The sequence below is a fragment of the Astyanax mexicanus genome, chromosome 3, assembly GCF_023375975.1.
Source record: "Astyanax mexicanus isolate ESR-SI-001 chromosome 3, AstMex3_surface, whole genome shotgun sequence".
Taxonomy (NCBI): Eukaryota; Metazoa; Chordata; class Actinopteri; order Characiformes; family Acestrorhamphidae; genus Astyanax; species Astyanax mexicanus.
The window spans coordinates 50,517,351-50,542,156 of NC_064410.1; the positions used below are offsets into that span (position 1 = coordinate 50,517,351).

General features: G+C 42.2%; 2 protein-coding genes across 2 annotated transcripts in view; one reads left to right on the forward strand and one right to left on the reverse strand.

Moving 5' to 3' along the window:
• ahdc1 (AT hook, DNA binding motif, containing 1) overlaps positions 1-20,460 on the forward strand; it is a 38,535-nt gene extending 18,075 nt beyond the window's left edge. The window contains exons 3-4 of the mRNA XM_007245690.4: positions 14,462-18,945; positions 19,073-20,460. Coding sequence (XP_007245752.3) covers positions 14,695-18,918 — 4,224 coding nt within the window. The 5' untranslated portion in view covers positions 14,462-14,694 and the 3' untranslated portion in view covers positions 18,919-18,945; positions 19,073-20,460. The remainder of the gene's footprint in view (positions 1-14,461; positions 18,946-19,072) is intronic.
• rad21b (RAD21 cohesin complex component b) overlaps positions 1-24,806 on the reverse strand; it is a 634,821-nt gene that overhangs the window by 209,311 nt on the left and 400,704 nt on the right. The window lies entirely within an intron of this gene.

The following is a 24,806-nucleotide window of genomic DNA, read 5'->3' on the forward strand; positions in this document are numbered from 1 at the left end:
AAGGAACAGCAGTAGTGTTCCTAGGTCAAACTGTTCAATGATTAACCAGCATTAACAATCTATAAAAGTAGATCTTGATATCTCCAATCTTTAGCTCAATTTATATACAGTAAATATGTAATCAGATTTTTTTAAGTGTCATGCTCTCGTCCTGTTTTTGCATGTCTCTGGTCTGTCGCTGTGATTATTTACCTTCTGCACGTGCCCTGTGTGCATCCTGTGTCTCCACCCCTGTGTTCTGTGTGCTTACCTGTTCATTTGTAGCCGTCATGTTCCATAAACTTTTATACTCCATATTATTATTTTTTTGTTTATGTTTAAACTTAAAAATGGATTAGTTTGACCTGCACCATAACAGAATGTCTAAATGCATAATTACAATTACATAAGTAAACGTTTTATAAGTGGTTAATTACATATATTCATCTGCTGATAAACATGTAATTTTAAGTGTAATGCAACTTCATGTTTTAATGTATTACTCATAGATTATCAGTTGATTCTAACCCTACTGTGTACAACAGCCTGTTCAATCAGAATCAGATACTGGAGAACAAGTATTTACAGTGTTGTGCAAAAGTTTGGGTACTCCTGGACAAATAATTGTGGAGCAGTTAACACTGCCTCTGTAGCTAATATAACATAACATATAATATTTATATATATTTTTAATGTTATTCAAATGTTAATTGCACAGTTACTGTTATTAAAAATAAAAATCATTAAGGTGACCTTGCATAATTTTGGACAACAACAGAGGTGCTAACTTTTTGTCCTTGAGAAGATCTCAGAGCTTGATTACCTAATCATGCCTGAGGCATGTCACCCATTGTAACTAGGTATTTACAGATTCATTACTGAGCTTTATACATTTATACATCTTCTCGCCTGCAGATAAAATATTTCTGAGAAATACAAGGATTTCTCTTGACAGCAATTATATATTTATATTAGAGCAGTTAATGCCAATAGCAAACAAACTCAAAACACACTTGATCAGCACATTTTTAAATTCTTGATGTTCATTTAGCATTCAACTTCTCTAAGTTGCACACAAAATTAATTTGCAAAAGAACACATAGCCTGTTAAGTCGTGTTGGAGTGTTGCTAATAGAATACGACTCTCTGGAGCAGATAAACATAAACCTTTGGCATCATGCCCAATGTCGGTGGTGGATTACAAGAGAGATATAAAGCTCCTGGGTACTGTGCTGTGTAGCAGTGGAGCTGTGTTCTCTGAAATGATGGAGCTCCATCCAGTACTTCTGGGACGAGCTGAGTTGGGTAGAGGTGGTGTGGTGATTATCCAACATGCTGACCTCACTAATGCTCTTGTTCCTAAATACAAACAAATCCTCACAGCAATGCTTCACAATATAGTGGAAAACCTACCATAGACAATAGAGACAGTTACTCCAGCAAAAACCGGATAAACTCTTTAAGAAACACTGATTGAGCAGATGTCTCAGTACTCCTGCCTACATCAGTCAAGTCAATTCAGTGCTACACTTCTTTCATTGTAACTGTACTGGGTTTGTGTGTGTGTTTACGTGTGTATGTTTGTGTGTTTGTGATTATCATTTGAGTGACAGCAGTGAGTGAGTGGTCAAGGATGATAATCAGAATTTCGCTGTTTTCTCAGTCTGTGCCTCTTTTTCTTGCTTTTGTTTTTGTCTCTGTCCATCCATCTCACTCCCCCTTTTCCTCTCACTCACTCTCTCTCCATCTCCTGTCTTTACCCCACCTTTAGTCTCTCTTGTAGACTCTCACCCTCCCCCTACCTTCTCCCAGTTCCTTATCTCTCTCTCTCTCTCTCTCGCTCGCTCTCTCTCTTTTTCTCCTTTGGTCTCTTTCTCTCTCTCCCTCTCTTTCTCTCTCCCTCTCTGTCTCTCTCGTCCGTGCGCTCTCTCTGTCTGCTGGAAGTTAATGAGCCCAGCTCCCCCTGGGGAACACACACTTCCTTTGCCAGAAATGGAGAGAGAGAGAGAGACAAGGAGAGAGAGCTTACTCTGGGCAGAGAGAGAGAGAGTTAGAAAGTGTGTGTGTGTGTGTGTGTGTGTGTGTGTATTTGTCTGTGTGCATCTATGAGAGGGAAGGAGAGAGAGAGACATTGCAGAAGGAGATAGTGGGCAAAAGGGGAGGGGTGGTGAGGGAGATAAGACACAGAAAGAGAGAGAGAGAGAGAGAGAGTCAGAAAGAGAGAGAACTACAGAGGGGAGAGAGAACAAGAGAGAGAGAGAGAGAGAGAAGAGGAGTGCGAGAGACAGTGGAAGTGTCTGGTCGTGATGATAGAAGAGTGTGCAGCAGAAAGATGGATGAGTGCGCTACAAACTCCTGTCCTGAGATTCAGGCTGAGGAAGCAGAGAGAGTGAGAGAGAGAGAGAGAGAGAGAGAGAGTGAGTGAGAGAAAAAGCAACAGAGTAAAAGAGAGAGTGAGAGAGAGAAAGAGAGAGTAAATAAGAGTGAGGGAGAGAAAGAGAGAGTGTGCAAGAGTAAGGGATAGTGTGATAGTGAGGGAGTGAGGGAGAGAGAGAGTTAGTGAGAGAGTGAAGAAGAGACTGGGGGAGTAAGAAAGAAAGCGAGAGAGTAAGTGAATGAGAGAGCGAGTGAGAGAGAAGGAGAAACTGAAGGAGTGAAAAAGAAAGTGAGAGAGTGAGAGAGAGTAGGAGAGACTGAGGGAGTGAGAAAGAAAGTGAGAGAGTGAGAGAGAGAGTAGGAGAGACTGAGGGAGTGAGAAAGAAAGTGAGAGAGTGAGTGAGAGAGTAGGTGAGACTGAGGGAATGAGAAAGAAAGTAAGTGAGAGTGAAAGAGAGTGACTGAAAGAGTGAGTGAATGAGAAAGAAGGAGAGACTGAGGGAGTGAGAGAAAATGAGAGAGTGACTGAGAGAGAAAGAGAGACTGAGGGAGTGAGAGAGAAAGTGAGAGAGTGAGTGAATGAGAGAGAGATTGAGTAAGATCAAGTGAGTGAGAGAGTCAGTGAGAAAAATTGAGTGAGTCAGAGAGAGAGAGAAGGAGAGACTGAGAGAGTGAGAAAGAAAGTGAGAGAGTGAGTGATTGAGGGAGAGAGATAATAAGCACAGGAAAGCAGATGCAGAGTTTTTCCCTTTTTTCAAGAACTCACCCCCCCACACACACACAGTGAGTGTGACAGCGACTGAGTGAGATGGCTCACAGTCGTGCGAGTGTGTGTCCATCCATATGTTTGTGTGTGTGTGTGTGTGTGTGTGTGCGCTGGCGTGTGTGTGAGTGGTTTTGCGCTCTGTAGCTGGAATGTGCACAAGGCGGCCATTGTTGTTTAAACAGGCAGCCAGCAGCCCTTCTCCTTGGCAACGAGCTCTGCAGCAGCGTCTCCCACGGCAACAGTGGAACAGGGGTGCTCTGGGTTGGGGTGGGGGGTGTGCGGGTCGGGGTGGGGGGGTGTGTGTGCGGTACTGGTGTCAGGAAGTCAGGGCCGCAGTGGAGAGGCCCCACTCCAAAACACTGGCCTCAAGGTCTCACTCAATATGTGTGCGTGCGTGTCAGTGTGTGTGTGTGTGTGTGGGTGTGTTCTTCACACTGTGCCAGTGTATTTCAGCTCTTGTGTGTGTGCAGTTGTGTGTGTGTGTGTCAGTGTGTGTGTCTGTGTGCCTGTGTGTGTCAGGGTGTGTGTCAGTGTGGTTGTGTTCCAGTGTGTGTGTCAGTGTGTGTGTGCCTGTGTGTGTGTGCTTGTGTGTGTGTGTGTGTGTGTGTGTGTGTGTGTGTGTGTGTGTGTGTGTGTGTGTGTGTGTGTGAGTGTGTGTGAGTGTGTGTGTGTGTGTGTGTGTGAGTGTGTGTGTGTGTCAGTGTGAGGAGAGAGCCAGCAGGAAGCTTAGAACCAGACCTAAAGTCAGGTATAGACAGCATTAACCCTGTAGCTACAGGCCTTTTACTGTTTAAATAAAGCCTTACTTTACACAAACTGCTATGAATGATTAAATAACTATTATGAGTTATCTGCTGTAGTAAGGAATCATTTAAAATCACATTGGATTATTCATTATCTACTATGCTTATTAACTTAGTAGATACTATGTAGGGATGCACTAATATCGTGCAACCGAAAGTATTCAGACAAAAATAGCAGAACGTTTCATGTGCAACCGTTTTTGTCACACAATCAAATTACAGACAGCTTGGATGTTAAAAATGTTAAGTGTTAGCTTTTTCTTAAAAAGCAAGACAAACAGTAATTTATCTAATAGCTGTTTATATTAAATTATATAAATTAAATATTTGTAATTATGTTTTGGTTATTAAGTAGTTAACTTTTTTTAACTTCCATGAATTGTTCAGAAATTAAAATTCTTTATTCATTGTGTGCTATGAATTCTGTAGTAACCAATGTAAATATTCAGATTGTAATAACTGTACACCACTGTGAATATTTATTGAATGCTGCTACAAAATATGCACTGTCCACTATGACAAAAACTGTCTAATAAGTACAGGAAATTATCCAGAGATGACAATCACTTGTTTAATATATACAAAATGACATAATGACATAGTTTATATGAATTGTTTAAAAATAAGTGAAGATAACATAAAAATATTCACTGCTTACTACTGAATACTGACTGCCACACTGACATTTGTTAAAGTTCTATACTGAAACTGTTCCAGACTGTTCTCTTCCCACACTGTATTTTCTTTTTCTCACTTTTCTAGACTGTTCTTGTTACACCCTAGCCTTTGTCTGTCTTCTGTTTTCTCCCTCGTTTGGTCCCTAGTGCTCCTCCCCTCTGTTTTCCTGTCATGTGTTCACAGCCACGTGTTTCTGTTGTGTATCTGTCACCGTCTTAGCCCTGCCCTAACCATCAGTGTTCTCACCTGTGTCTTATCTGTAGCCCTGCCCCATCATCAGCCCTGCCCAGGTGTTCCTCCTGTATATAAGCCCCTCTGTTTGTACGTGCTGTGTCGAGTCTTTTGTGTTTTCTAGTCTGTATATCTTGCCGTGTATCCTGTTTGTAGTGTTTAGCCTTAGTAGCCTAGCCTTGTGTTTATATCCCAGTCGTTACCTTAGTCTTAGCCTTAGTTTATGTATTCCGTTTTCTTTTCTGTGTTTGTTTTGTTTATTTAATAAAGTGTTATCTTTGCACTTACGTCCTCCTCCTCCTTCACACCCCATCGTAACATATGTTACAAACAGAGGGGCTTATATACAGGAGGAACACCTGGGCAGGGCTGATGATGGGGCAGGGCTACAGATAAGACACAGGTGAGAACACTGATGGTTAGGGCAGGGCTAAGACGGTGACAGATACACAACAGAAACACGTGGCTGTGAACACATGACAGGAAAACAGAGGGGAGGAGCACTAGGGACCAAACGAGGGAGAAAACAGAAGACAGACAAAGGCTAGGGTGTAACAGTTCTCCTCATCAGCTCTGTTCCACAATGTTCTTTATTCACTCTGCTTAAGACTTCTCACTGAATTTTACGAGTGAAAGGTACTATTAATTATATCAAAACTACTATGAATAATCTACAGTGAATTATTCGTAAGATACGTTTACTTGGATCCTCTGTGAATTTTGTAGTAACTAAAATGATTTATTCACTAAATACTATGAATTATTCAGTGTCTAGCCTGAATTAATCAGTAACTGTTATGAAATGAATTAGTAAGTGATATATGGAAAGATGGTCTGGGTCTTATTTCTAAAGCCTGGAGCACACGCATCAAAACACCTAGACAAATCCAAACCATTGATTGAAAAGCCGTCTGTGATGACTAGGGGAACTCTGCTCTAGACTTTTCTCCCCGATTGGCACTGTTCTAGACTGTTGTCCTACATTTACACTGTTCTAGACTTCTAACCAAAGACTTTAATCCACACTGTTATTTCTCATTTACACAGTTTCATACAGTTTTTGATGGCTCTGGGAAAGTTTTCCCACACTTACACTGTTCTAGACTGTTTTCCCTTATTGGCTCTTTTACATGTTACTTTTCTACATTTTCTTTTGGTCTAAACCAAGGGTGTCAAACCTGTCTACACTGTGCTCGAGTGGCTGCAGGTTTTTATTCTAAACAACCAGCAGCAAACCTGATTCCACCTGTTTAATCACGCAGTCAGTCTTTAAACACTTGATGACACATATGCTTCTGCTTGGCTAGAATGAAACTTTTCAGCCAAACCAGCTCAATGTGGACAGGTTTGACATCCCATATCTAAACTGTTTTCCCCACTGAAACTGATCCACACTGTTCTTCCTCTTCTACACTGTTTTACTCTGTTCTGTGTGAGTACACTGTTCTGCCTTGTTGACTTGGATCCACACTGTTTTCTTTTACATGGATACAGACTTTTTTACATTGATTCTGTTCCACACTCTACACTCTCCCTCATTTACATGTTAGATTGTTCTCCTTGTTGACTGAGGTCCACACTGTTCTCTCATATTTATGCTGCTCTAGACTGTTCTCCGTCATTTACACAGTTTCAGATTTTTCTGCCCCATTGACTCTCATCCACACCATCCTTCCCATTGGTCTAGACTGTTCTCTCCTTCATTTATGCATTTCTAACTATTCAACATCATTCACACTCTTCTTCTACACTGTTCTCCATTGTTTACACTGTTCTAGACTGTTGTATATACTGTTTTACTGATTTACACCATTCTAGACCGTTTGCACTGTTCTCCCACATTTACGCTGTTCCTCTCCAACACTGACTCACTGTGTCTCGTTTACACTGTTCCTGACTCTTCTTCCCTTTGATGTAGATCCACACTGTTCTTCCTCATTGATCCCCATTATTTAGAGTTCTAGACGGTTCTCACTCATTTACACTGCTTTAAATTGTTCTCTTCTGTGTCCCTTACAGACACTGTTCTCCATCATTTACAATGTTCTTGACTTCTTGACTGTTATAGACATATTCTTCCTCATTCACTCTATTCAGCATTTTTTTTTATTTACTGTGTTCTACAATGTTGTACATTATTTTCTTTGTTGTGTTGTAGAATGTTCTTGTTCAATCACAGTTTATTCACAGTGGTGCAGTTCTTCATGTTCTGGTATATAGGCTGAATGCTACATGGCAGAATGCTGAAGAACGGGCGGTTAGTTAGAAAGTAAAAGTTTGAAGTCTCAGAACAGCTGGAGGTGAAGTGTAGTGAGAGGTGATGAGGTGTTTAGAAGAGGCGAGGGAGGAGAGCTTGGACTGGGGAGGATGGAGAGCAGAGAAAAAGGGAGGAACCTAGGATGAGTGGAGGTTGGGTTAGAGGAGGGAGTGACAGGGAGGTGCAGTGAGAGAGATAAAGCAAGTGCTCTCTCTTTCTCTCTCTCTCTCTCCCTCTTGTCTCTCTCTCTCTCTCTCTCGTACTGCTGTTGGATGTTTTTCCCAGCTGGTGATGTAGTCACATGACCCATGCGGGGGTTTGAGTGTGGGGTGTGTGTGGGGGGGTGGGTGGTTGGTCTGGGATGTGGAGGGGTTGGAGGGTCTCTGCAAGTCTTAAAATAACTGCTGCATGTACACTCTCGCAGAAATAACATTGCCATGAGGAGAGAACGAGCATTTGTGTGTGTGTGTGTGTGTGTGAGAGAGAGATGGAGAGAGAGAGAGGGAGAGAAGGAGAGATGTAAGAAAGGAGGGAGAACAGAACGTGACAGGCAGAGAGAGGGTATGGGAGGTAAAGACGGATGTGTGTGTCTGAGCGCCAGTGTGTGTGTGTGTGTGTGTGTGTGTGCGCGCGTGTCTTGGCAGGAGCCGGTCTTGAAGACAGACTCTGATGATGAAGATTATTTGGAATTTCCTGCAGCTGGGGACGAGAGAGGGAGAGACTGAGAGAGTTGGAGGTAGAGGAGAAGAGTTGGAGAGTGAGAGAAAGAGAGAGAGAGTGACAGAAAGAGAGTTGGAGAGAGAGAGAAAGGGGAGTGGGGGCCATGTAGAGTGGAGGGAAGATAGAATAAGAGTGGGGGGCGTGTGAGACAGAGCGATAGAGAGAGAGAGAGAGAGAGGTGGGGAATAGAGAAGTGGAACGCTGGAGAACGATGGGGGAATGCTGAGTGGAAGAAGAGAAAACTGGAGAGGAGACACAGGGCAGACAAAGTGTATCCGTGTGTGTGTGTGTGTGTGTGTGTGTGTGCATGATGACAGCTGTGTTTCTGCAGAGTGTCACTGAATGTCTCTGTGGACCCTATGACCCACTTCTACCTCTCTCTCTCTTTTTCTCTCCCTCTCTTTCTCTTTCCTCCCCCAACTCTCTCTCTCTCTCCATCACCTCTCTCTCTCTCTTCCCATTCTGCATCACTGTAGCCACTCTCTCCCTCTCTCTCACCCCGCCTTATCTACCCCCTCCCCCTCACCTCGCACTCACTTTCTCTCTCTCTCTCTCTCTCTCTCTCTCTCACTCTGTCTCTCTTTCTCTCTCTCTTGAACACCCCACACCCCCCCCCACCCCATCACTCGCCCTCACACACTGTCAGGGCTGCTGCCTGTATCTTAGCAACAACTGCACTCTCATTTGAACTGAGTGAGTGCTTTTCCCTAACACACCCACTGAAATACACGCACTTGTGTAAACACACACACACACATGCGGGCGCACACACATGCACACACACACATAAACACACAAAGACCCAAGCTCCCTCACACTTGTGTAAACACACACAAACACCAGCACATACGCTTGTGTAAGTACACACACACACACACACACACACACACACACACACACACACATGCACATATACACACTCACACACGCTCTGAGTCTCAGACCCAGAGAGAGAGACAGAGAGAGAGACAGAGGGCAGACAAAGTGTTTTCATGTGTTTGTATGTGGGCATGCATTTCCATGTGTGTGTGTGTGTGTGTGTGTGTGTGTGTGTGTTACTAAACATTAGAACAATTCTTCTATTAACAATTTCATAGTACTCACACACTCACATTCACCTCGGCCCTCCCCACTTCATGAAGTGGATGATCACCTCATGATCGCCTGTGTGTGTGTGTGTGTGCTCAGGTATGAATGGACTTGTCAACCAGAGGAATTTCTTAATTAAACTAATAAGAGATCAATAATTCTGTGATACATAAAAGACACAACATAACTTTCTATCATAACAAATAAAAATAACAAGTAATTTAATATACACTATATGGACAAAGGATACCTGCTCATTAACTGTTTATATCAATGTTTCAGTACAAAGAGCATTTTTTAGTTAAGTCATGATTTAGTAAAAAAAAAGGGATAACTATCTCCAACATCCCCAAAAGTGCTGTACGGAGCTCCACCATTCCAAAGAAGACCACTGCTTAGTACTATATTTTTTTACCCCTCTAGCCCACAAATTTTATTAGGCATGGTGCCAATAGGTTAATATGCTGTCATCAAAGCAATTAGTCAATAATGGGGTTTAAATGCAGTACATCCTTTCAGTTGATAAGCAGGTAGTTGGAACAGTTTGCTGCTATATTGCTCAGACATTTTACTATACTCTTAACTATAGTATATGGTTCTTTTGACAGTACTTTAGACATTTTAAAGGTTCTTCATACTCAGATAAAGTACACACACTTGCACATGCACATATGCACACACAATTGCACTCAATTTGATTTAACTTTATTTTAAGGGTATACAAAAAACAACTGGTTAACTGCCTGCTTGTCTTGAGACTCTCGAGTTTAATGACAAACTCGTTTTAGCTGTTTCTTTATATAACCTTTAAAAAATTGATTTTCAACCACCATATCAGAAAGGGTTGAGACAGTATGAAAATTGCAATAATTAAACACAGTGTTTCTTACATTTACCTTGACTTTTACTTCATTGCAGACAGAATGAACTCAACTTGTTTTATTTGTTGTTTTATTTAAAATGTATTTGTTAATATATACCAATTCCTGCATTTTAGGCCTGTAACACACACCAAATAGAGTTGGGACTGTAAAAAAATTACCACTTTGTAATGTTGCCATTCCTTCTCAAAACACAGAAGATGCTTTGGCACTAGGCAAAATGGTGATGAGTATGATATGACAGGTATAGCTTGTGCAAATGATGTACACATTTCAGCACAGTGCACTGTAGTGATAACTTGGGTGCAGACAGTAGGTGTTTTCTTTAATTGAGCACTGTAGGTCAGTGGTCATTAACTGTGCTCCTGCAGGCTTTGGTGCCAGCCTTTATCCACCGCCCCCGATCCGGATAATGACTATCTTCAGAAGCCCTTGATTAGCTAGATCAGATACATGAAACTTGGGTTGAAACTGTAACCTGTAGGAACTTATACCTGAAGCGTGTAAATACACTATGCGGACAAAAGTATTGGGACACCTGCTTATTATTCTAACGAAATAAAGAGCATTGAAAAGTTTAATAAGCTTTTTATCCTGCAACTGTCTCTACTGCCCAGCGAAGGCTTTATCTCTAATAGATTTTGATGTATTTCTGTAAGGATTTGATTGCCTTCTTTGTCAAGAGCATTAGTGGGGTCAGGATTGGATTGAGCACCATAATTCCAGAGAAAACAGATCCACCTCTCCACAGCGCAATACCGGGGGGCTTTATGCCGCTTTAACCCACATTAATCAGGGTGTCAATACATTCATGTTTATCTGCTTGAGAGGGTCCTATGCTATAGGCAGTATTTCTCTACAGGGACATAATAACAAGCTGTATGTGTGCATTAACACACCTGCGTCATCAATGGGTGCATCTTAAAGTAGCTGAATCTGATCTGAAGTGGTGTCTACAAACATTTGAACACATACAGTATGTTTTTTTCCACACTTTCTATTGATATTTCAAAGTCAGTCTGTATATTCACAACAGTGGAATTTGGAAGGAGTAGAAACTGATTCAACCTGATTGTCCGATCAACCCATCATTGACCTTTGTTATTCTGTTTTATTTGGTGGCTGCAGAGGACAGCTTTGTCCACGGGCAGTTGGTTTACTGAGAGGCTGTGAGCTGTGTCTTTTATTGGACAGACAGTCACTGTGAAACGCTGTGATTGGCCCACAGTCAGCAGCTGTTTTGAACCCCGGGGGAGCATTGCAGCAGTTAAAAGGATTGGCGAAGAGGAGAGGAGACAAGACGAGGAGAGAGGAGGCGAGGATGAGAGAGGAGAGAGAGGAGAGGAGGAGGAGAGTGTGGGGGGAGAACAAAAGGGAGGAGAGTGGAGGATAGAAGAGAGGAAAAAGGGGAAGAAAAAAAGGAAGAGGGGAGAAGAGAAGAAAAGTGTAGTAGTGCAGAATCAAGTGCAGACCTAAAAATGAAAAGCTCCTTAAACTGGACAGGGGGGTGGACGCAGCGGGGGAGCGTATAAAACGATTCATTGAGTTGGAAGCAGAAGACCACCACAAACTCCTCCAGTCTATCACACACATACAAAGACACACACTTTGTCTTTGACTTAATCCAGCTCACTAGCGTACACTGGCAGGCAAATATGCAGTGCTGCCAAAACAGAGAGAAAAGAGGAGGAGAAGCTTCAGACACACCAACTCTCTCTCTCTCTCTTTCTCTCTCTCTCACTCTCTCACGCTCTCTCTGTCTCAAGGGCTGTGGTGAAGGGAGGGGATGTGTGTATAGTGTGTATATGTGTGTATGTGTGTGTATGAGGCATGCGTGTGACTGTAATTAAAGTGGTGATCTGCAGTTGTTCTCGTTCCTGTCTTCAGTTAGACTGATGCTTAATTAATGAATGGTATTAATTAAAGAGAGAGAGAGAGAGAAAACACAAGAGGAAGCGCGAGAGAGAGAGAGAGACAGAAAGTGGGCGAGAGAGGACTATTGATATATGCAGCAAATCTAAGAACTGCAGGTTCTTTGACACAATCCACTGAGAAAAAGCAGTTTCGCAGTTTCATTGAGGACATCTACAGTAAAGTAAAGATGGAGGATTATAACAGCAGTAGTCATGGGACAACAGTATGTAAATCAATAAATTCATGAACAAGATATTACCTCAGGGTACAAATTAACAATGACTACATCTGTTTAAGTGAGGTTATCTCAGGCCAGCATACTCATCTCTTCTATTTCTGAAGTTGTGTGGACATTTAACATTCCTAGATCCTTCCAATGTTCTACTACCAGGACATGGTACTAGTTTCTGTCCCATGGTTTTTGACAGGTCAAGTGTATAGCCACTTTCTAATACCCAAGCCAAGCTTACTTTTTAGAAAAAAAACAAGGCAAAGGAGGCATTTGCGGTAAAGAGTTGCAAAGCTTGTATGCCAAAGTGTTGAATGATGTAACTAATCAGAATTGCGTAACTAATCTGAAAATCTTAAAACAACATTGGCCTAACCATAGTATTTAAGACCATGTCTGTAAATTATCTGACCAAAGATTAGCATCTAAACAACTATCAGAAAAGGGCCTAGGACTGAGCCATGGGGAACTCCTTGTATAAAGAGTAACAGCATTAGTAAGGAAGTAACTGTCTTGTGTAGAGTCATAAAGTGAAATCTGTTGGTGAAATAGCAAATCAAACAAGAAATTGAAAGGTGGCAGAAAGGTTTGCTAAGACAAAATAAATCAAATGCAGAATAAAAAAAAACATTTTTTTTTTTGTTAAACTTTTAGTCATTGATTTTTTTGGCCAAACGAAAATGTTTATTGTATGGCATTGCTTCAGAGGATCATCCAAAGAGTCAGAATAAGCCCATTCTCATCCACTATTTCACTTTTTGACCATTAGGTTCTGTTCTTTGGAAGATAATTCTAATATTGATTCCTGTTTCACCAACCATCAAGTAAACTGTGTGTGTGTTTCTTTGTTTGTAGACACCTAGGTTTGTTCTCGCATACAGTTTGCCTGTCTGTCTGTTTGTCTGCCTGTTAGTGCATCTTTAAGCATGAAGTGATGGTAGGGTTTGTATGGCCCAGAGCACCACAGCACATGTTTCTGCTCCCCTCCCTTACTGCTCTCTCTCTCTCTTTCTTTGCCTCCCCTCTCCTCGCCAGTTAGTAATGAGAACCATGTGGGAAAGCATCAGTGATGGATGGAAATGTGTGTGTACAAGGGCATTTGCGTGTGTGTGTGTGAAAAAGAAAGAAAGCGAGGGAGAGGGAGGGTTTGAGAGAGTCCAGGGTATGGACTTCACAACTCTAGATATCTGTTTGTGATTAGCTGTGTAATATTTCTGTAAGAAGTGGCTCAGACGTTTGTGCGTGTTTGCGGTGGATATGTGTTCATTCTCCCCTGTCTGTCACTGCTTTGTTGGGATGGAGAAAGCATGCCAAGGCCTGCTCACTCTTTGGACCTTTCCCTCCATCCGTACAAGCTCTCATTTCCATGCAGTGTTCTCTCTGTGGAGGAACGCTCTGGTCCTCTTTAGACCGGTGCTCTTATCCCTCTGCTGCCCCCTGCTGCTTTCACCTTCGTTTTTAACTTTCCTCTGCATTGTTAGGAAGACTGGCTGTGGAACTGTGTTTTCTATAAAAGCAGAGTTAGGGTGTTGAGGATGAGTTCAGGTGATGATCTTCCGACAGCTTGACCTCATTTATGTTCCCATTGATTAATGCAAATAAAACCTCAACAATGCGCCAAAATCTGGAAAAGAAACAATGAAATGTGCAGGTGTCCTGAAATTTTTGTGCATGTGTATGTGTACGCGTGCATGTAAAAAGGTCTTCACCTCCACCTCTAATAGAAATTGCATTCTTATATTTCTCTCATAAGCTGCTTTAATAAGTATAACTGCAATTAACACATGCTATTAAATTGTATGCAGTACTGTGATCAGAAGAGAGGTGGCCAGTAAGTTCAGCCTACATGGTAAAGATTGTGTTGTTTTTGCTTTTCTGCTGATAATTAATCATCTGTTTAAATCATATGTGGTGCTTTTTTCAGGTAAAAACACTCATATTTTTTTCCTCTTTATAATGGTTGTGTCTTACTGGAGCAGTTTGAGCATGCTCAACCTGACCAAGCTAGCATCTGTATGGCCAAAGCATGGCATGATCAAAGTCAAATGCAACATACACTAGGCTTGTCAAGAGCAGGTAACCAGCTAGCCTCCCAGTATAAGGTGTTTTATGTCCTGCATGACCAGCTTTTTAACCACTTTCACCATCAAAGACCGGCTTAACCCATCTAAAACCAGCTGTGTGCAGGAGTGGAAACTGCATTCATAGGCATCTATACCTTTAAAATATATGTTGTATTATATATAGCCTGCTTCTGTGAGAGAACTATATTTCTATGGTAAATGCTGTTTTCTCTTGCACTGAATAGGAAAACTATGTAACCATGGTTACCTTTCCACTCATCTTCTATTGCCATGGTTACAGCTGTTCTCTAACTGTATCACCATGGTAACAATTGTCCTTTTTGCCCACAGGGATAACACAAAACATGGCTTCAGCTAATGTTAGCATATTGCTAAAACTGCTAACATTTAGTTTTTTTATCAGTATTTAAAGTATTAACTACACATTTGTATTCTTTTCTGCTGTACCCCACAGAAAAACATCGCCTGGTGCTTTCCTGTGACTTCACACCTAAAGCTCCTGATCACTGGAGGCCCTGCACTCACACTGACCCAGCAAGGATTGTGTGATTGGGCTGGATCAGCATCTCCACAGTACAATAGCATAAGCTGTCAGATATTTGCTGCCTAAGGGACAATAGCCCTAGGGCACTCAGACTGGACGACATTACATACATACACTAGTATAGACTGTGAGTTTCGGAGGTAATGAGCCGACTGTCAGGACGTCTGCGCTCTGGAGGTGTGCGTTATGCCTGTGAAGCTCTGGCTGAGGAGGACTGCCGTGAGGCTGAAGGCTCCTGGATGGGAGATGTAGGGCCTGGAGTCACGTCAGCAGGGCCCACTGGCTCTGGCCCAGGCAGTTCACTACACTATGGATTTTACTCACCTCCTTCACTGGCTAATGGCCTGCGAAACCATGATGAGCAGTTTCAGCGGCGAGCAAGGAGACGCAGACAAATGGACCATGCGGAACAAATGCACACACATGAACAAGTGCACATTCAGCAGCACACACATCCGCAGATGCACACACACCAGCAAACACAGTCACTCGAAAAAAACACTCAAATGGAACAGTCAAACACACATTTACCGTCTCACACATGCATTCAGACAGACACAGAGATACTAATGCACAAGCTCTCACATACAGAGCTAGACAGTCATTCCAGCTCTTCAGTTATGGAGCATGACACATCTCTTATTCCAGAGGACCTGTCTATAACATCTAAGACTGCCCGTTCAAACTATCCTTTGCAAACCAGCCAGCCCTCACAAAATTATTCCGCCCTTCAACATAACCCTGCTTCTACATGCAAGGTAGAGTCAGAACAAACAGCTACCACCACCACCTGTAAACCACAGGTGGGCCACTTACCAAACCCTGACATATGCCACAGTTCCAGCACAAGCCACAATCTAGTCAGTGCCCCCATAGAGGCTGAGAGAAAATATACTCTGAGAAGTTCTGGTCGGCCCCGTTTCCCGTGTCACCTTCGCAAGTCGTCACGCTTGCGTAGAGCCACAGAAGATAGCATAGTGAAAAGGGAAGAGGAACAAAAAGAGGAGGAGGAAGCTGTGAACATCTATAGAGGAGATGAAATTAGAAAGGAATCACATCCTCCCAAAGTTCCTGCAGTTGCTTCAACTGTGGAGGCTCTACCAGCATCAACCAAACCAGTAGCCAGAATGGTGCCCAATCATAGTGTTAGTATGCCATTTGGAAACGAAAGCAGCACTGTGACTCACCACTCAACAAGAGGTAAACGACGAGGTCCTTTTTTAGGTGTGAGAAAGATAGTGGTGAAAATTGCTAGAATTCCTGTGCATCTCAGTCGTCGTCAGAAAAGCTACAAGATCTCTTCTTTAGACCTTGGGGTAGTACCGACACGTACAGAGAGCTCTGCTGTTACTGGAGAAGTTCCAGAAAAGGTACCTAGCAGTGAGACCATTGCCCCCCCTCCAAGGGAACCCACTGCTCTCCTCCGCATGAAAAACAATGGGAAGAGTGTAATGGTCATGTTTCCTCCAGGAGAGTTACCCGTCATCCTCAAACGCCGTAGAGGACGCCCCCCTAAACAGGCTTTACCAGGACAGCCTGACATGCGTGAAACTAGAGCTGGGGCAGCAAATGCTGCTGAGCCCAAGAAACCACGTCGGCGAAGGCGAGTAAAGCTGCCATCCCCACTGCCCTCATATGTTAATGACACCAACGATGTTAAAGCAGAGTATGCAGACGTTCTCTCTAAACTGGCTTTTCTTAACAGACAACCTCTCAGCACTGGTCGCTGTTCGCCACCACGCTGCTGGACTCCAACTGAGCCTGAGACCTTTCACACATCTCCAGAGAACCCAAACCTGTCCACTCTGCTGCACCGTCTCACAGGTTTCCGTAGACGAGGGGGCAGAGCAGGTTGTATGGGAGGGAGAGGAGGTGGTGCAGCTGGGTGCTCTGAGGCTTTTAAGAGGTCGTTCAGTGACTTCTTTGAGACAATTGGCAAGAAGCGGAAAGTACCACAGTCAGAACCAGGAACTCCACGAAAAAGAGGGAAAGGGGCTGGTGCTGGAACTAGTAGGGCAGCTATGACTGAGCAAGGTTCTCCTGTGGCTGGGGAAAAGGTCAGAAAACGTCGTTCACGAAAGAATGGTACATTAAAAGGCAGTCAGGGTTTGCAGGATCAAGACTGGCAAAATGGAAATAATGGGTGGGGGGAGAAAGGTGATCCAGATACCCCTGAAAGAGCAGGTAGTTACCACGGCTCTTGCTCTCCCCGTGGGAACTTTTCATCTTCTGAGACTGGTAAGGGGGGAGTGTACCACAGTCCAGCCATGAGAGGAGCTGGCAGTGGAGAAGAGGGAATGTTTGCAGGATACTTTCGCTCCCTACTTGATTCAGATGACTCCTCAGACTTGCTGGACATCTCCATGTCAAGCCCTACAGGTCGGCAAGACTCTCGTAAACTTACTCCAGGATATGATGGCAGCAGTCCAGGTGCGGTTCAGCGATGGTCCCCTGCGTTCCCTAAGAGAAGTCCCAAAGGAGCTGCCTGTGCTGGAGAGGGGGCAGCACTGTCTTCACCCCCAATTCCAAGCAACTCTGCAACTAGGCCCCCATTTTCTTACAGTGTTTCACAAACATCTCCCACCCCTTCCTTCCCAAAATCTCCCGCTCTCTCACTTTCACGGTCCCCTAGTTCTCCCCATCCATCTTCTAGTAGTTTTTCCCAATATCCTTCCAATTATAGTGGAAATGTCTCACAAGGGTCAGGCATCTGCTCTGTGCCTCAGCAACAGCACAGGTCAAGTGACTGCAGCTTTATGTATGGCACTAAAGCACCCCCTGTTTCTTCCACTCAACGGCAGTTAAGTTTTGCAAATTATCAGACTTCTGCCAAGCGTCACTATAGTGGATATCCTGGGCCTGCTCATCCTTCAATGCAGCAGAGTGAATCTGCTGGTCCAGCATCACCAAGTGGAAGTTATATGTCAATATCAAAGACAAGCCCCTTCTCCTCATCCTCATCCCCTCCTGAAAGTTGTAGACAATACCAGTCCTCTGCACAGTGGGGCTATAGGCAAGGGGGACCAGTTTGGGGTGGAGATGGATTTGGTTCTCATCAGTTCCATGGATATTCTGAGTATGGAGTTGGCGGGACAGAGTCCAAAGACATCCTGGACATATCAAATTACACACCTCAGAAAGCAAAGCAGCGTCCCTGCCCTGACACACTCTCTGAGTCCTCCTCGGACTCCTCACACACAGGGCTGGGTAGCATGGGGGGGCAGTATTGCCCTAGGGATATTCCAGTGCCTGAAGGGCAGTCTAGCCTATCAAGCTTAGAAAAGCTAATGCTAGATTGGAATGAAAATTCTGCGGGCCCTTCATACAACTGGAGTCAGAACGTTTTGTTTCAAGGTGGGACTAAATCAGGCCGTGGTCGCAGAAAGAGATCAGAACAACAGAATGAGAGGGAGTCATGCTCTATGCCTCCAGGATCACCTGCAAGTCCTTCTATGCAGGGAGCTGGACCAAAGCGCAGTGCTTCGGCAGGCCGACAACCCAGGGGGAGCAGGGGCAGGGGAGGATTCTCTCCCTGCCAAAGAGAGAGATCTGTACCAGCCAAAGCCAAACCTCAAAAACCTACGTCCACAGCCACAGCAGGGCAGATGACTTCAGCAGGGTCACTATACCAAGAGACTATAGATTATTACAGTGGAGACAGCAGTAGCCTATCACCTCTTAGTCATGCCCCAGAGCCCTGTGAATATCCCTCCCCCTACTCTGCTCACACCTCAACTCCCTCTTCTGAAGAAAGATTTGCCCAGATTTACCCCACAGATTCTGCCTCTCTTTCCCCGAATCTGTCAACCCAACCAGATGTCATAAAACAGTACCCTAAGACAGGCCCTCAATCGCAGTCATATGGACATGCTGCCAGGACATTCAGTCCTACACTATCCCCAAGCCCTCGCCTCCTACCACAGTGTGGATCTGCAATGAGTCCACACCGGGTATCTACAAAGGACCAGTTTCCACAGTATGATTCCCCGAGTTACAGTGGCTCCCCTTGCTGGTATGGACAGAGTGGGAGTGTTACTAACAGCCCCCACAGCTATGAGGAGCAGCGATCCACTGCCGTCGCTCTGCCCTCCCACAAACGGGACACATCACTAATGGGACCTGGAATAAGGGTGCCATCCCAGTCTCCTTATCCCCAACCTGTAAACAGAGGCCCTGCAATGTCCTCATCGTGTGCCAGTGGGGCACTGGACTCTTCTCCTCAGCATGAGGAGCTGGGTTATCATGGTAATATGGACAGCTATGCACCCCTTCGGCAACGTTATGTGTCCCAAAGTGCCCAAAGTGGGGTTCTCTGCCAGCTACTGGACCAGCCCAGCGATGAAGGCTTTACTGTCACCAGCCTGTAGTTAGAATTGTTGCAGTAATCAACAAAGGTGAGAAACAAAAATTACTATTGATTGTTGCTGTTTTACATTGTTTGCAAAAGGCTTTGCTTATCCTGATAACTATGATAGTAAAATTATTTACTAAAAATATTTTATTGTTTCTTTTTCTTTTCAGATGATTTGGACTACACCCTTTTCATATTTTTAATATTTTATAAATGAGGCTCCACAGAAGACACTTACTAAGTAAGACAGAAGAGATTTGGAAGTGTGGACTAAAAGCTGACTTCTCCAGCAGTGACAATCAAGATCCAAATTCACATCACATGCACACACAGACACACACATGCACACATGCATGCTCTACACCCACATATTTGACTTGTTTACACACACATACACACACACACACAAACACAAACACAAGAAGACTATCAAACACAGACATCTGAAACGCACATTTACGCACATATAGACACTCTCTCACGCACAAGGCCTGTTGTGAAACTTGGGTGGAGTTTTTTTTAAGGATGGACATGCACACTGCTTCTATCTGATAGAAGAACTAACCTGCAGAAATGCAGGAATCCTTCGAATGCAAGTATGACTCATTAAAGCTAAAACTCAGACATGCCTGCAACTGTCTGTCAAACTGATGTGAGAGACCACGAAAAAAAAAGGATTTTGGACTACACACTGATCTCTCTCTCTTTTTCTCTTGTTTTTCCTTCTTCTCTGATTCTCTTTCTGTGTCTACCTGTTTCTTCTAGTCTTCACATCATCTCCTACCATTCGACTGAAGAGATTAATACATACTTCCCCCAAAAAATCAATCACCTTTTTTAGGGTTATTTAATACTAACCCTGCTACCTAAACAGACTTTACCCTATATCTTACCTTATGTGCTATCTGCTCCAAGATACCAGCATCTGTACATAAAGTCACACCAACAGACCCAACATCAGAGGGGCAAACGTTTACTGAAAGTTGTACAAACCCATTGCAGAAAAATCATGCTTTGAATGTTCTCAGAATCTCTGTTAGGACATTTAAGAGGTGATGTCAGTTTTTTTAAGTGGCTTCAAATGGTTCAGCTTGGTCCTGTGCAAATAGTCACTGCAGTATTTTTAATCAAGGCCCTGGTCTGGTCCTGTGGGGGTCTGTCTGGATTGAATGCTCTCTTCTCTTGCTCTTGTGCTCGGCCTACAGCATGGTCACACCCTACCCGGTTCTTGTCTCTGTGTGTTTTTATCATTTCATGTCAGAAAGGACAAACACTCATGCACTGACCCCAAAGATGCTGCTCTGGCAACGGTGCTGAGAGGCCAGCCCTCTGGCCAGTCTGTGCACAGAGGTCTGGAACTCAGGGTGTGGACAATGCACCTCCCTACTCATCCTCCTTTTCCTCCTTCTTTTTTTCTCTCTCTCTCCACTGTTCCTATTTCTTGTGGTCCGCTGTGTCGTACAGTGATTTTTTGTGATGAAATACTGTATCTGTCTGTTCCATATACTGTATCTAAGGTGAATATTTAAATACACATTCTGTTCTTATCATTGCTTAACTCTGTCCGGCCTCCGCTTTGTGGGATGATAGGGATGAAAATACTGCAGGTAAACAAAAGGCAACTAATAGGGGAATGAGAGAGTATAGGACAACTGCATAAGTCATGATAACAAACATTTTAATTTTAAACACATTTGAAATGGTTTCTTATGCTGCTTTTCTGCTGCATGGTACCTACACTACTCAACTGTACCTAACTCCCTTTTTTTACTCACTTTTTGGTGTCTGGTACCTGCTTCATTTTTCACTGCTACAGGTCCCTCCTTAAATGTATCTGATGATGTAAAAGTGTTTGCTGGATTCTTTCATTGGCCACCAATCCAAAAAGGATTTTGTGCTAGATGTCTGGACGTTTTGGTTCCCACTTGGATTCATTGAAACAACAATGAGGTGCTAAAAAGTCCCTGGTTTCAGGTACCAGATATCAAAATTGTCTAATTATTAAGCAAAAGTAGGAGTTGAGTGAAATCAAGTAAAGTACCATTATGGTTCAATAAAGGCTGCTTTAATTGGCTTGTTGTTTGTAAGGTGAACATGTTCTCTGAGGTAAAATATTTTTGGTCAAATATTATTATTATTATTATTATTATTATTATTATTATTATTATTATTATTATTATTATTATTATTATTATTATTATTATTATTATAGTTATTAACAGCAGCAATGCAACAATGGTTGAAGATCACAACAAAAACATCCAGGTACAGTCCTAATGAAATAAGTTTAAATCTTAATTTAGGAATATTGTAGTCACGTTTTGGTTAAAAATGAAAGATATCAATACATTTTTAATTCCTGTTGTAGAACTGCAGGTACGTTTAGGCATGGAAAGATTTCACTCATTAGTTAACACTATTTCTTAGCTTGTTAAAAAAAAATTAAACCTTTAACATTTTGTCTTAACTCCATTTTGATTCCACACTGCAAAAAAGATTCCAACCTGGGACAAAGATAAAATATATATTAAATCACTGAAAAAAATATAATCAACTGGAAATGGATATTCTGATTGTATAACTGCTAATATAGTAAAAACCAATACAAATTTCTATGTCTAATAATTTAATGTACAATTTAAATTAAATATGAATCAGGAGGCAAAGACACTCAATTATGTGTGGGGTGGTAGTAATTTAGTAAATATTTTGTGTATAAATTGCGCTTAAAATATACAATATAAATAGTATTACAAATAGTACAAGAATGTTAGTGTTATTGTAAACAAAAGGCATGATGCATTCCCTTATTTTTTATATCTGCAAGCCCTGATATAAACGTCTTTTCAGCCACTTGATAGAACTATTTTCTCCTTTTAATTTCAACCAACGTGGAACATCAGCAAGCAGCATGGTCGTGAGTGGTTAATTGGTATTTTGTGTATTGTTTTGGACTTTAGCTTTCAGCACATCACAACCATTGGGCTTTGAGCCTTCAAGAAAAAAAAAGATTTGAGCAGGGTTTATAACAATCAGTTGAGTTTATAACAACCAGTGAGTGGCGCCATGTGCCTTCACTCTAATAGATAATGAACCAAAATTGCTGGATGTCTAGTTCATGGCTGGCCCAGTTTGAAGACGTTTCTCTGACCCCCTCATCGCCTCAGTGAGGAAACAAGTAAGTAAATACACGTCATCGCTGTAAGACAAAACCTTGTATCTACAAAATGATTTAAATGTTGACACAATGTTAATAACAACTGCCAGATTTACATTATGTCAACACGTAAAAAAGGTCAAAGTGAAGACCCTAGGTACTCTTATTCACCTTACAATAGAAACACCTTAATTTTACTTACTGGAGAAATATATATTTCTAGCAAAGTAAAGGCATGTAGTGAAAATTAATCGTATGTAAGTTTACGATTTTTGGTAAAAGAAAAAAAACTACAATAATAAAAATATAGTGCAACATTTTTGCAACATTATTATTATGGAATACCAGGTTATATTATGTAGTAAAAAAAAGGCTTTGTGGGTTATACTTAAAACTAAGGTTACAAAAATTATGCCCTACATTTTAAAATAAAATTAGCACATACTTTTTTATGGTGCACTTTGATTTTACCACTTATCATTCATTATCTGAGTCCATAAATGCGTATTATTAGCATTCATGAGCTATAGACATTTTTCTTTTGTCTCTACTAGCAACACCATTACAGAGAACAAACACAGTTGCAATGCTTCACAGCTTAATGCCGCGGGCTTTATACCACCCTATCCCAAACCTGGAGATAGTTGGTTAAATTTTATCTGTTCCAGACAGTTCTGTTTTATTGGCAATACTTCTACTCTACAGAGACTAGAGTGTTAAGCTGTGTGTGTGTGTGTGTGTGTATTTGCACATTTGTATCAGCAACGGGTGCAATATAAAGTAGCCACAAACATTTGGACACAGTGTGTGTGTTGAGAGGGATGTTCAGAGCGGTCGATGTTCTTGCAGTGGAGTGTTTTGCACTGATGGATTTCAGCGCCTCGTTGGTATTCCAGCCGTGCAGCGGCGCTCGCGCAGGCATTTGGAACAGCGCGAGGCTTTGTGGCGTCAGACATTCAGATCCGCGCGCCGGTTCAGATGAGGACACGCGCGAGGGCGAAGGAGCAGTGAAGGGAGAGGGCGGGGCGAGGCGGGCCGGGGCGGGGCGCAGGGGGGGCTGATGAGCCGCGCGCTCAGCCTCTGTGGACGTGGAGTGTTAATGCAGTAGATTACGGTTTAATGTGGCGCGGCCACACACACACATACACACACACACACACACTTGCTTACTCACACGCTTCCACACACACACACACACACATATGCTTACTCACTCACTCACACTCTCCAACAGCCCACCTGACTCAGACCTGCTCAGACCCCCAGAGCTGCTAATCTTTAGGATACATTAGAGACAGGCTGACGTAAAGCCTGTGCGTTGGCGCACTGCGCACGCGCAGAATCTGCACTGCGTCCCATTGTGTTTGAAGTGCAGTCAGAAAGTTCAGTCGATTCATATTCACAGCACCCAGTTCATTTATTTATCACCCTGAGTGTGAAGTCTGGAACTGTTTGGCTTGCTTCTGTTCATTTATCGAGTTCGCATGAGGATTAATACAGATATCAGTGTTTTCAGAGTTTAAAAGTGTGCACTACCTAATACTAATACGATATAATACATATAAATGAATAGCAAAGACTCAAATCCAGTTAAATCAGAATGTCATATGCAATTTATACAGCTTATGATATAAAACAATGGGACTGTATAATATGCATTCTCTAAAAATATATATGGTATAATAGTAAAAAACGAATATATGTAAGATAGGAATTGAAAAAGGAAAGCCAAGTGACATTGAGAGCTACATAGCCCAACATGTTTAGAGGTGGATCAGTAAAACTGTGTTCTCTAGAATAAAGGTGCTCCATCCAATAAGAAGTTGTGAATTACAGTACCAGTCAAAAGTTTGGATGCACCTCTTCTTCTCATTTAATGTGTTACCTTTCTTTTTATGATTTTCTATATTGTAAATGTAATATTAAAGACATTTTAGCTATACAGTTACACATTCTTTAATACATAAAAAGTGTTAAACAAACCAGAATGTGTACCACATTTAGCTTTGATGACCAATTTGCACACGCTTGGTATTCTCTAAGTGTCTTTATTAGGTAGATCACCTGGAATAGTTTTGACAGCATATGGAAGGAGTTCCTGAACAATAGCTTACTCCTTTTCCTTTACGCTGTGAAGCTCCAGCTCATCTCAAATCACCCTCATTTCTGTTCGGTTTAGGTCAAGAGATTTTAGGGATCAAACACTTTTTGTTTAATATGAAATTCCATATCTGCCCCTTAAATATTTTGATGTCTTTAATATTAATATACAATGAAGAGAATAAATTACATAAAGAAATGCATTGAATAACAAAGTGTGTCTAAACATTTGACTTATACTCTAGATTGGTGCTTCAAAGCTTCCCTGGACAGTAGAGACAGTTACTCAAACAAAAGCAGGATTAACTCTAATCTCTAATAGCCTTAATTTACTTTTGTTCATATTTGGTATATTATATACAGCTCTGGAAAAAATAGGGGACTACTTAAAATGATGAGTTTCTTTAAATTACCAAATTGAAAACCTCTTGAATATAATGAAGAGGATTTATCCAAAAGCAGTGTGTAAGACTTGTGGAGAAGAAAATGCCAAGATGCATGAAAACCGTGATTGATAAACCAGGGTTAATCCACCAAATTTTAATACACCGAGATTTCTGAACTCTTAAAACTTTATAATTATGAACTTGCATTATTTGAGGTCTGAAAGCTCTGCATCTTTTTTTTTTTATTTCAGCCATTTCACA